The sequence below is a fragment of the Malurus melanocephalus genome, unplaced genomic scaffold (assembly GCF_030028575.1).
Source record: "Malurus melanocephalus ecotype Western Australia unplaced genomic scaffold, MMel_1.1 scaffold_130, whole genome shotgun sequence".
NCBI lineage: Eukaryota > Metazoa > Chordata > Aves > Passeriformes > Maluridae > Malurus > Malurus melanocephalus.
This window is the reverse complement of record NW_026623362.1, coordinates 656,634-669,514: the sequence shown is the minus strand read 5'-3', so window position 1 is coordinate 669,514 and position 12,881 is coordinate 656,634. Positions and strand designations below refer to the sequence as shown.

General features: G+C 35.5%; 1 protein-coding gene across 2 annotated transcripts in view; it reads left to right on the top strand.

Annotated features, from left to right (window-relative positions):
- The window catches only part of SLC25A13 (solute carrier family 25 member 13), a 99,752-nt gene that overhangs the window by 73,441 nt on the left and 13,430 nt on the right, over positions 1 to 12,881 (top strand). For both annotated transcript variants that reach the window (XM_057370670.1, XM_057370671.1), the window contains exon 14: positions 9,882 to 10,022. In XM_057370670.1, coding sequence (XP_057226653.1) covers positions 9,882 to 10,022 — 141 coding nt within the window. The remainder of the gene's footprint in view (positions 1 to 9,881; positions 10,023 to 12,881) is intronic.

Genomic DNA, 12,881 nt, shown 5'->3' with positions numbered 1-12,881 from the left:
GTGTTTCCTTGGAGTGTATTCATTGCTAATGCAAGAGCTGAGTGCTGGGATGCATACTAGTTTGTCATGTTTAAGATACAAGCCCTGTGAATACGGTATAGTACTAATACCTAAGAAAGGGAGGACAAGCAGATACTTGGATGGTTTGGGTTATTTGGTAACGGTAACACAAAGGGCTTTGAAGGGGTCAGTATCACCTGAGTAGCTCCACTCTGCTGTTTGCCCAACCATTGCCAGGCGTTGACTTTTAAGTCCCCAAGGAGTTCACTTTGCATCATAATTACTAAGAATTAGTACACATGGCTGACTTTTGCACTTGTAACTAAAGCTGATTGTTTCATTGAACAAGTCTTTTTCTGTTTTGTAAACTGTTTTCTCTCCTAAAAAAAAAAAAAAGAAGAAAAGAAGAAAATAGATCTTTTATTTCATGACCTTGTGGCACTTAATTCAGTTAACAGCCTGTTTCATAGCGTTTTATTATGTGAAGATGAAAGCGATAGGTTGGTTGAGATTTTTTTTTTTGAGACCCCCAGGAATATAATTAAAAGTATAACCTTTATACTTAAGGAAGGCTGTTATGTAAATTACTAACTCAAGATTTCCATCACCTTTGTTTATAAGAAATTTTCCTAATGACTTAGGATTTGTTATCCATAAACATGCGTGTAGCTTTCAGATTTGCACRGTGCCTGACACCCACCATGAACTCTGATCTCTGCTGTGCATTTCGGACTCTCATCACTCATGCAAATCCTATATAGCCCTTTTCATTACTAGGCTAGTAAAAAGCTTCGGTTTCAAGGCACGATGTAATGATGCTGTAGAGCTAAAATCCGCTGAGCATCTAAACCACAAGTCTGGCTTAACCTTATTGAGTTAAAATGTGCACAAATATGCTAGGTTTGATTTCTGCTAATGCTATAATTTACCTTCGAGGTTCTTTAACAAAAGGATGTGTAAGTTGTAAGTACAACTTGAAATATTTTTTTRGAGTGACAATATTCTTGAAATTTCTGGAAGCTTTATTTCATGGTTTATTACTTGATTTTATATTTGAAATAAAAATAATTTTAAGTCATGCCAAATTTAGCTGCTTGCTTTTTTAAAACTTAATTCACTTAARGGCATCTGTTGAAAGTATCCTGATTTTTTTTTTTTTATATAGCATTATCCATTATTCTTTTTGAGTTATATTAACACATTAAAAACTCTGTAGAGGTATCATAAATATTATGTTTGGGGTTTTGAGATATTACCTTCAATACTCACTTTAGATGAGACAGTCATTTTGCTTAATACCTTCAATAAAGCAATTCCACGTTTATTGAAAAATTTACGTTTGTGTAACTGGGAAGGAGATGCAAATATTCAAAATCAGGACTGATATAAAACGTAAAAGAATACCAAGAAAAACAGAAATATTATAGCATGGCTAAAAAGAAATAGCTATATAACATACGTGGCCTTGTGTGCATGTATTAATGCAATGATATCGGTAAGTAGCAGGCTTAATTTTCAGCAAGAAAAGAGAATTGCATTTWGTTTTATTAACCTTTCCTTCTGCTCTCCCCTCTCCTTCTGAGCACACAGTTTTTTCCTTCCCAGCTGCTCAGTGTGCGCTCACTATTAGCCAGCTTAAATCATGTAGCACAGTTCAATTACAGATTCCATACAGATCTGCTTTTGTTTAAATTGTCAAGGCAATTTTGGGCATATTTCAAGAGACTGTATAGGAATCATAATAAAGTTAAAATGTATTGGACCTGCTTGGACAGCCTCAACTCTGCTATGGAACATAAAAATCAAATATGGTTAAGATGGAGTACAAAATCCTGCCCAGATTTAATTTTTATAAAGGTATGTAATGTGAAATTTCAGTTGAATTGTGCCAAATAACAAATCCAGTGCAAATAGTTTTATTAAGCTACTTAAAACATTTATTTTATGTTTCAGTGAGTAATAAAGATAAGTCCAGAGCTGAGCTACRTTTTCTCTGTGGCATTGTAGTGGAGGTAGAGGATGTATGGACTGCAATTCCCACATTTACATCTCTTGCAAAAATTCAGACATTTGGAAGTTGTGGRCTAAAGGAGACTGAAGGCGTCATTCTTGCTTTCATTATTCTGAAACCTAAATATGATMACATTCTATTATATTTGGCATGGGAAGCTGAGCTATGGGTGTAAAATTAAATTGAGCATTCTGTATGCCAGGGAAAAAATACCTGCATGTACATCTGAAAAAAAAAAAGGCAAACAATTGTTGTAATGCAGAAAAGTTTTGGTCTAGTTTATTGTGATAGTTAAATAAAGATGGTCGTCTTGGCTGTTACAACCTTTGAAAGCAAATGGCAAATGTCTCTTGAACGCTTAGCATATTTATTCTCAGAGGTCTCTTCCCCCTGTGGTTGAGGAATTTAACTTACATCACTTTCAAAAGGAATTCTACCTGCTTGTGTGTGCCCAACTTCCACATCGGTTGTAAGGGAAAGTTCAGAAGCTCCTAATACATGATTTTTTTTTCCTTGATTAAATTTAAAACTATTTTCTTCTTCCATAAAATTGATGTTGTTCAATAAATTAGTTAGATTTATATTCTGTTTAATATGATGAATATAATGTAACAGAATATACTATAATTAATTAGGTATTTTTAAAGTGTACTTTTGTCCTCTGAGCCACTGTAATTGTAGTTATTTTCAGCATGCTGAAAATAWTTTAAGCTAAGTTTAATTTTTTGGTACAAAAACCCCAACTAGATCTGTACTTAAATTTTACTTCACATTTGCAGATTCAGCATATTTCAACTCTGTTTTGTTTTAATTGTCTCTGATAAATGTTCATCTAATGTTAGATATAAGCCTTATGTTGAGGGTTGGGAAGGCAACATATATAGTAACACAGTAGCACTTCCAGAAGATTGTACTGGAGGGTGGGAAAGTTCCTGTTGTAAAGTTCCTGCTTCTCTTTGACCTTATCCCATATTTCCTTGCGGTTTCGGGTGTTTTTAAAATAACAGTTTGCTGAAATCCTCATCCGGTCATCACTACTTACACTGGCCTTTCCTCAAATCAGTAATGAATTTTKCAGAACTTGATTTTGCTTTGTTTTGGATTTTCCTTTTGGATTAGTTAATCTAATTTTAATTTTTTTTGCCAAAAAGTATTTTTCTATAATTAATAAGAGATACTTTCACATTTTGCTTTGCCTCTCCTCTTTCTTTTCATTTCCTTTTCTCCCATGAAAAAAGAGAGGGAAAAATTTTTTCAAACTGTAAAACAAGGACAGATGCATAGGTTTAGGTTGATAGGTTTCTGATTCGAGAACKGAACAGTTCTGAATGCTTAAAAAGTACATTTTTCCAGTAAACTTATTTAATATTAATTCAATTTGAGTCTTACTATTTTTTCTCCTATTATATTAGAAATTATAACTGTGAAGTTTTATGCAAACTCATATTGCAGTTTAAAACATGTATTTGTTTTGACAATTACATTTTATTACATACCCCTTTCTCRTATTACTTCGTCTTTTACTGGCAGTAAAATATTACAGTGTTTACCAGTGAAGGTTCAAAAAAAACCTAAACTCAAAAACAAAGGCTTGAACTCAAATCAGGAATTAAAATCTACCTTCCTATGAGAAAAAAGAAGATATTTATGATGTCACAGTAATTTATGATGTGACCAAGAAATAATGGGTCACAGTTTTAATAGAGCTACCATGCCTTAGGACTTGAAAGGTCTGTAAATCATTAAATGATTCTACAACTAGTCAAAATAGACAAGTAGAGCAGACAGAGCCAAACTTTAACATATTTGACAGGTCTGTAAGTTAATTGCTTTTATAATGCCAATCAAGTAGGCTCCACTTTGATTTTTTGGCTAGGCTTCTGAGAAGTGAATTACCTATAATGTGGAAAATATCAAATCCACAATTTTAATTTTTTTCCCACTGAAGACTTGTTCAGTGCTTATAAACAAACCGTACTTCTGTTTGTTTCTGTTTAGACAGGTCATTAATATTCTATTGGAGGACAGTCCTCACAGCTTGTATCTGAGTCTTGGAAATCTGAAGCAGTAGCAGGAATGTACTTCTGTTCAGACTAATTGCAGTTCTATTTATGAGCACTTTTATGTGAGGATTTGATGGAGCTTGCTTTACGTTTTATGTACATTTGGACATTAACAAGACTGTGATTCTAGCAGCGTTCGCTGTTTGAGCTGCACGAAGTTAAACCTTTGCCAGACCAAGGGAAAGCTGTCCTCAGAAGACAAGAAGGATTAGCTAGGGAAAAACACAATTCTGCCTGAGCAGCATGAAAGSTGTTTCTGTGATAGCGTGATCGGGATAGTGAAAAGCAGGTGATAGAGGGCTCAGGAAGTCTCGTGTTCTGAAGAAAAGGTATTTACTATAAGAGCTCCCATTGCTAAAGAGCATTATCAGAATGCTGTGTRGATAGGACCACAGATGAGAGAAKACAAAATAATATCAGATRKCTCRTCTAGATTTTTGAGGCTGRGCTTTATGGAAAGAAAAGGTAACAYAGAACCAAGCTTCTGAGAATMCAGTCTTGATATACTCTTACTCTTGATATACAGTACCATAAAATTAAGGTTGTCACCTTTGAGATGTGTAAAAAAACCAGTCAGTTTGGACTGCTGTCTGTTATTTGGGAGCTTTTCTTGTAACAGGAGAGTCCATAGTGAAATCCCCTCTGCAGCAGTTYGATAGAATTCATCTAATGCTCTTGGGATCTATTGCCATACAAACACCAAGACTTTTAGAGATTGTTTAAAGCACTGCAGTAGCACTGTGTAAATCTGGCTTCTTAGCCTTGYTCTGTTGTAGAGTTAGTATGTGATTTTGTGGTAAATCATTGAACAGTTTAAAGTCCTAGTTTCCCTTTATTTTACAATGACGATGGTAATTCTTCCATTCTTGAAATCCTTTTAAGTTTTTTTTTTGTAATGACAAGGAGCGATCTTTATTTCACGTCCTTACTTTWGGAACCTTGACTTTAATTAGGATTAATGGATGCTAGGAAATGTACAGGAAAACAAAGTGCATCTGGCAGCTGGCGAGGAGTATGGGCTTGGGACAGAATATGATATGCAGTAGCACTGAATATAATAAACAGTTGACAAAAAAGTTTGGAATTTGCACCTGCATGGTTTTTGTGAATTAAACAAGTAGCCAAGACATTATAGACATTTTCCTTTGCAGAGGTTGATTTTTGGTAATTGTGTAATATATTGCTTATGTATTTTAATGATTGCCGCTAATTGCCATAATTGCTATCCCTGGGTGATATTGTTGAAAAACGTTAACAGTCTAATAGCAGTAGTAATCCTTTCTTCATCCATGAAACCATAAAAGGGAATATGTGATAAGCTGGATGGGATGCAGAMGAAAGCTCTAGGCTGACCCTAAAAACTAGTGCTGAGAGCAGGAAAGGGGCTACAGTTTGAAGTCTGTAAGAAGGTTAATTACAGGAACAAGAACATTGGAWGGTCAGTAGCACTGAAAGGAAAAGAATCAAGTAGTTTTTTTCTGGAATGGAAAACACAGAATTTCCTTCTTTAATTGCAAGCTATGTTCTCTTCAGAATATATACCAAAGCTTTCAAATGGAGATATGAAAGCCTGAGGAGGGTTGTGTCTGGTGTGCTCATTTCTTAGTTAATCTCATAAGGGCACAAAAAGCAGTTACGTTAAAAAGAACAGGAATTTCTTCTTTCAGTGTAATGAGGGGGGTGAAAATATGTTTATTTTCCAGTAAGTTTATTGCAGACTGATTTGAACACATGAAGAAATAGAAAACATTTTGACTTCTTAAACTGAAGTACTGTTAAGTGCTTGTTGCTAAACTATTTTTTTTCACTACAGAGTGGGCTTTATTTCTCCATGGACAAAAAAAAACCAATCAATCCTCAACTATTTCTACTTGTTCTTTCTGTTCAGTAAAGTAGGAAAGTAGGAGACATGATAGACAGTACTGTATCACTGTACAAGACTATACTGCCATCGAGAGGTGTTGGGTGATATCATACCAGTTGCGGAGTTGAAGAACTGCAAAAATAGGAAGAAACCCAGCTTATTTTTAAAAATTCACACAAGGATGGATGCATAACTTGACTTTGTTAAAGCACATTTAAAGGCATACAGATTTCTAGTTATGTGTGTATGAATTGTTCTTGGATGACAGTGATRTTTCCCTTTTATTTTCTTGCTCTAAATCAAACAAGATCATAAGAGCTTGTGATTAGGTCAAATGTTAAATTCTTTCAGAATAATATGGGCCCTTAGAGATAATTATCTATGCAGTACCTCTGGGTATCTACTCCTATAAATAACTCAAAATTGGAGTTTTTAATCACATGATAATCATTGAAAAGTAATAGACCTGCTTTTATAGTCAGATCATTTGTTTAAAAAATGATTGGAAGAGGTGATAAGGAATTCAGAGTTGACAGTATTCTAGTTTTTCAGTACAGAAAAATTGGTGTTACTGGGAACCGTCTATATTAAATAGTTGATGAAGTTGATTTTTCTTGGTGGATGCTTGGTGGAGAAATRATTAAGCTTGAGCAACCTGAGCTGAAATGGTGTTTATTCTGTACCAAAAAAAGTAATTTATAAATTCTGCACATTTCAGAGCTTATTTCAAAATTTTATAATTAAATTAATTTTAAACTGCAAAAGCTAGCAAACCAGAAGGCAATATTCTTCAAMTTTTGGCCAAACAAAATAAATGAGTCGGTTGATATGATATGTTAATGATGTTTTGTCTGGGTTTTTTCCATACCAGTTTATACCAGTACCTTGAAAAGACTGGAAAAAAYAGATGGATGAGATTTCTTTCATTGCATTCACTATGCAAAAGCTTAGAAGTCAGAAGCCATGCTATTGCAATTCAAGCTACTGATTTGGAGATCAGGATATCTGGAGACTCTTGCAAATTGTATGTGCAGGGGGGAATGCACACACTGGTCATACAATTAACCTGTCTGCCTCAAAACCCCTTCTCGTAAAACCGGAGTCATTGTACTTTCCTCACAGAAGCACAGGGAGGAAATAAATTAATATTTATGAGATGCATTACTGTGATGATGAATAACACAATAGGAGTTAGCAGTACTAGATAAGCAAGAAATCATTTCATTAGGGAGTACAGTAGCCATCTCCGGTTTGCTTCCCCTGTTTTGAGAGAAGGAGCTGCAGTTACCCGCACAGATGCTCAAATAACAGAACGATCAAAGCTCCCCACCAGGCGCTGTACTTGTTGCCACTGGAGCTGCCTCTGCACAGGCTGATAAAGCAGCCTTCCTCTGCATCACAAGGCAGGCAGGTGGTAGAAACCCTCCTACTGAGACCCTCTGTCAGGTATTGTCTGGCTCACGGCTTTCAGTTACTCACCGTTTGATTTTTGGAGTATATCTTTGATCAAATTCAGAGGATGACAAAGGTTGTTCAGGGAGTTCTGGGCTAGGATCTAGGCAGTTTGGAATCACTTCAGTGAAAATCACCAGTGTCTCTCTTCATACCTGCTGTGTGGGCAGCAGAATTGGTAGTCCTTTTAGTACTGTCTGGTGCATGCAGATCTCAGTGTTTWTAAAAATTTGAATGTAGCGAGGTTGATTGTATGAAGTGGGCAAATAATAGCATCCATGCTTTTAAATAGCAGGCTGAAGCAGAGAAAGTCCTTTGTGATTTAGCCAGAGCAGCAAACATCTAAACTGGATATTTCAACACAGATTGGACATGCAAAAATAGGCATTTATATGTGCTAGYACCTGATGTACTTCCCATCTGTTTGTGTTGAAATTATATTATATTGAAATTATTTGCCTTTATTCACCTTTAAAATCAGAGATATGTTTCTACTTGTTTTCTTTAAATATGGCATTCACCTATAAACATTTTTATAGATTTTTAAATTGTTCCATGTTTTGGTGCATTAATAGTAATAATAATAATAATACTTAATTTTGTTGTAATCTTTTAAAATTTAATGTGGGTTTCCTGTAGTGAAAATTAAAGGAGCATTTCTCATGGAGTCATGGCACAATGAACTGCAGGAATATCATACTGAGGGAAAGTAGTTTAATTGTGCTAATAGATCAATTGATACGAGTTTTTAAGAAATGTGTTTTGGAGAATGTGGTGTAACAAACTTGCAAATGAACATTCTCACCTGCAATTCAGATTTTATCATTTTTAGGAGAAAATATATATGTGTTGTGTGTAGGAATGCCTAATAATTGTAATACCTACACCAAAATTTTTATTATATAGGAGTATGTAATTCATCAAATAACCTTTCCAAGATTCTTTTTATTTATTTTAAGAACTTGCAAGTTGAGTAGACAAGTAAAAGAAACCATGCTTTGTTTTGAATGCTTACTTATTTAGCATGTTTCAGTTTAAGTGCAAAACTTAWATCAGCGTATGTGCCAAATAATTTATCAGTAATTTTTGATGGCAACAAGAATAGAAGTTTTATATATACCAGGATTCTGGTTTGGTGAATGCAGTTAAATTAAATTATGTCAATTTGAAAGTCAAAACCAGTTGAGTTACACAAGAGCTTGCTTTTTCTGGTCAAAATAGGAAACACTTGGGATATTTTGGGGGTTATGTAAAGACTTTAATTTGTAACCACATTGTGTATGCTCATTCTTAAGTAGTAGACAAGAATAGTTGTTCGTGTGATTTGCCATTTCTTCAGCACATCATTCGAACCATATTACTGTGCGTATTTTTTATTCTGACTGATAGTTAATCTGAGCTGCAATGAATTCTTTTAACACTGGGATAATTTTAAAAAGATGTGCATGTGGTGTTTACATGYTAGACATCCCTACCTTCTAGAACAAAATAGTTGTTTTTTGTTGTAGGGAGAGTGAGGGGTTGCCCTTTGCATAGTTCATGTGATTTCAGAACCTAGAGAAGARCATAACAGTCAGGCCACAGAATTACATACTTAGCAGAAATTAAATGACACTYTATTGAATTTGAGCCAGATGGAGTTTGAATATTTTTTTTAATACAGTTAGGTAAACTTCACTTTACCTTTTTTACTGCTTGCAAATTTTTAGCTCAGGATCTATCAGTGTAGCAGAAAGGCTGTGCCCTAAGTTATATATGATGAATGAGATGAACTTTACGAGAACTAGAGGGAATCTAAAGTGATTGACACAGTTGTGTTTTAAATCTGACTTTCACAATCTATTGAGTGGTGTCTTTTCAACAAATGGCACATTGAAAACATTTAGTGGTTCTCGATTAATAGAATCCTTCAGTTTGTAGACCTTCTTTTCTTTAATGCCTGGTGCATAAATAATGATGGAGAGCTCAGACTCTTGAATCAAACAGCATTTAGTGGCTCTGAAACTGGTAGTCAGAGAGTTTTAAAAGAAAGCACAATAGACTTGCAATTCTGTTTATTGGAATCCATATGTTCTTTGTTACGTGAACACATGTCAAAATGGAAAAAAGTTTCTGTCAGATTTCTACTCTTCAACAATATCTTTTCACTTTCTATATACTGCACATCACAGCTTCTTTACTAATTAYTATTTTTTCCTTTTACTTCTTTAATTGTGTTACAGTGTCCTTGGCTTGTTAGTGTTGCATAACTCCGTGAACATGTTCTTGCAAAAACGATTGAGCTAGTGTCTGTTCCTCTGTGGTTTTGCTGACCACTCACCTCGTGGGGGAGTAGGCTTCTTACCTTGTGAGGTGCACTAATACTAAAACTTGTCTACTAATAGCTTAACYGACTGCAGCAGGATTGAAAATGCCTTTTCTTGAGTGTAACAGTATGCACACTGCTAAAAATGTAGCAGGCTAATATATTGATTTCTGCTTTTAATTTCAGGCTGGAGGTTCTCAAGTAATCTTCACCAATCCACTGGAAATTGTCAAGATTCGATTGCAGGTGGCTGGAGAAATTACTACTGGTCCACGAGTTAGTGCCCTCAGCGTATTAAGGGACTTGGGTTTCTTTGGTCTCTACAAGGTATGTTTTTAAAAAACATTMAAAATAAGTCTATTATAAATCTTTCAAATCAATGTAGAATTTCGTTGTTCTCACAAACTTTCATAAGTGGACCCAACTTTACTTTAAAATAAATTATATGTGATATATCTTCATTTTTCATTTTTGACTAAGGGAAGACTCGTCTTTTTGAGTCATTTTTGACTCATTTTTTGAGCATGTGGTTTTTGTAAATCCAGACTAAGATTTATTTTTTCAGTTCAGCATGTTTAAGGTTCATTGAGTATTAGTTTGTGATTCCTGATATTCTGCCTGGTGTAAAAATAAGCTTATTTTCATCTGCTACATGATATAGAGTTTACAATTTTGGAACTTTGCTTTTGCTCTTCTGTGTTTGAATCAGCAATTTTCCCAGATGTCATCGTTCATTTGGTGAGGGGAATTAATTGCAGCACAATAATAGTGAAGAAATACAGACAGTGGGAGCCCAGCATAAAAGTAAACTACTAAAGCAAGCTTCCCCTTGCTTCTTCAGTAGAATTTTTCCCTAAATAATACCAGCAAAAGCTGCCTTTGTGAATGTATGCTACAGACTCTACAGTTCTGCTTGCTGTATTACTGTCTTCACATAGATACAGTAAAGCTAGGTTTAATGATGGCAGCCGGAATAAAAACATCTTCTGAATGTTAAATCTGRTAGAATATATGCTACAAATAATTGAAAGGATTAACATACTTTTTTGATGCCTTCTACTCTTAATGGAGGAGACTAGATATGGGGGAATTGAAGATACTTTGAGATAGCCAGTACACACAAGTATTGAAACAAAAGCTGTAATGAATACCATGTACCACAGAGCACTTTGTGGTGTTTCTTCAGACTTTGCAGCCTACAAGTCGGGAGAAAGCTTTCACACCTCCAATTTGTCCCAGGATTTCTAGTAAAGTAGGCAATATTCCTCTGTTTCTTATTTACAGCAGTGCAGCCATAAACTGAAGGTGCCTTAAAAGACACTAAATGAGACCCATYCCCCTTCTCCACAGTACTTAAATTCCATCTGCTTTTTTAAGCATCCAGTGTTTTAAATTGTTCTGTTAACATTCAAAGAGGGAGCCTGCCATTGAGAAAGTGTATGTATGTTTTGGCCTGGAGAGAAGTTGCAGGTCTGAATAGGATTTAATGGGGAGTTGTTTTTCCCTTTAAATTGACTTGCTAATTTTTTAGGTGTTTTACTGAAGCTGAGGCTATAGTGTCAACTCCTAGTAAATGGCATTATGGTGTTGATCAGATTAACATTTACAACTGAAAACAGGGATTTTGTAAAGAGTTTGCTTCCCTGAGGCTGTGCAGGTATGGAGGTCAGCTACTGACTTTTACTTGGACTAGCAAAAAGAAAACAAAATGAGAAAGAGTGATGAACTGGCTTACTAAAGTAGCAATTTTTTTTTTCTCCCTGAATACCTGCTCTTTGTGGTTGAGCAAAATTTGCTGCATTTTTCCATTTTTTCAATACTAATAGCATTAGTATCTTGGGTTCTATCATGCATTATTTCTATTCACTAGAATAAATACTGGTGGATAGTAGTCAGGACTACACATGAACAGGAGCTGGTTACAGCACTGTGTTGCACTGAAGCAGTTTTTTAATCACAAGACACACAGTTTAATTGCTTCGTTTATTGAGTCCATTTACCTCTATGAAAAAAATGCTACAGAAGGGTTTGGGTTTGGTTTTACTCAGCTGTTGTCTGTCTCTGTCTACTTCTCCAGTTCTTGTGTTCCTGTCCTTCTGTATGTCCAGTTAGGATTCATTGCATATAAAAACTTGAATGATTTGACAAAATTAGAGAATTTATCCTGGCAATGACGGGCACCCACTGTTATAGCACAGACCACATCACAAGGCTTATGTCCAARGGCATCCTTAGTCACAGCTAGGTCTGTAATTGGGCAGGTTTGTGCTGTTCCCTACCAAACATTTGGTTTTGCAGCCAAAAGAAAATGGCAATCCTATCTGCCCTTTTCCTRTATGCCAGTGAGAGTGTTGCTGCACCCACATAATCATCTGGAACAAGTCATTAAAACAAAAAAGTCTCCTCCTCCTTAGGGCTTGGTTTGTTTTGAACCCAGACCAGCTCACTCTGTAGGTTCTCAGGATGTTTGTACCTGGTTGAAGGGAGGAATGGCTGTGGAATGGGGAGCCAGTCTGTCTCAGAATAGTTTTAAACTACCTTTGGGTGCTTGTGGAACAGCAGTGATAGAGGCAAAAGCAGCCCTCTCCTCAGTGCTTGTGCTGGAGCTTGCAGTGCTTGTGAGGCCAGGCAGGCATTAATAACGTCAGTCACCAGCCCCAGTAAAAGCTACCCAGAAACATCAATGGTCTTAAATGAATTTCAGATGAGACTGGGTTTGGTAGGTGCTGCCTTCTCTGGTGGTGCTTCTAAATAGATTTAGTAAGTGTAATGACCAAGTGGAAATAGAATAATAATAAATCTTATACTAATGAGAACTGAAATACCTTGGTATGTTTGGAATGCTCATACTCCTCTTAACAAGTCGAATTAGCTTTTAACTGTAAAATAGGAATGCAGATTTTATGACTATCTCAGTTCTTTTCATATTGCTCACTCTAAACGTGAGCAACTCTTTCATTTGCATCTGAAGTCTTTGCTTTAGCTTTGTCTTTTGTGTCTCAAGACGTAAGACTTGTATCTCAAGCCATGAATATATTTGTTTTAGTAGAACTAGGTAAGGCACCATGCATACTGCTGGGGAAGAACAAGAATAGGTAGTTGTTCTAGAAAACAGTTTTACAGTTTTACTTGTGAATCTTGGAGTTTCTTTGTATACTTAATGGACCTTYATGTAAGTATTCCAGC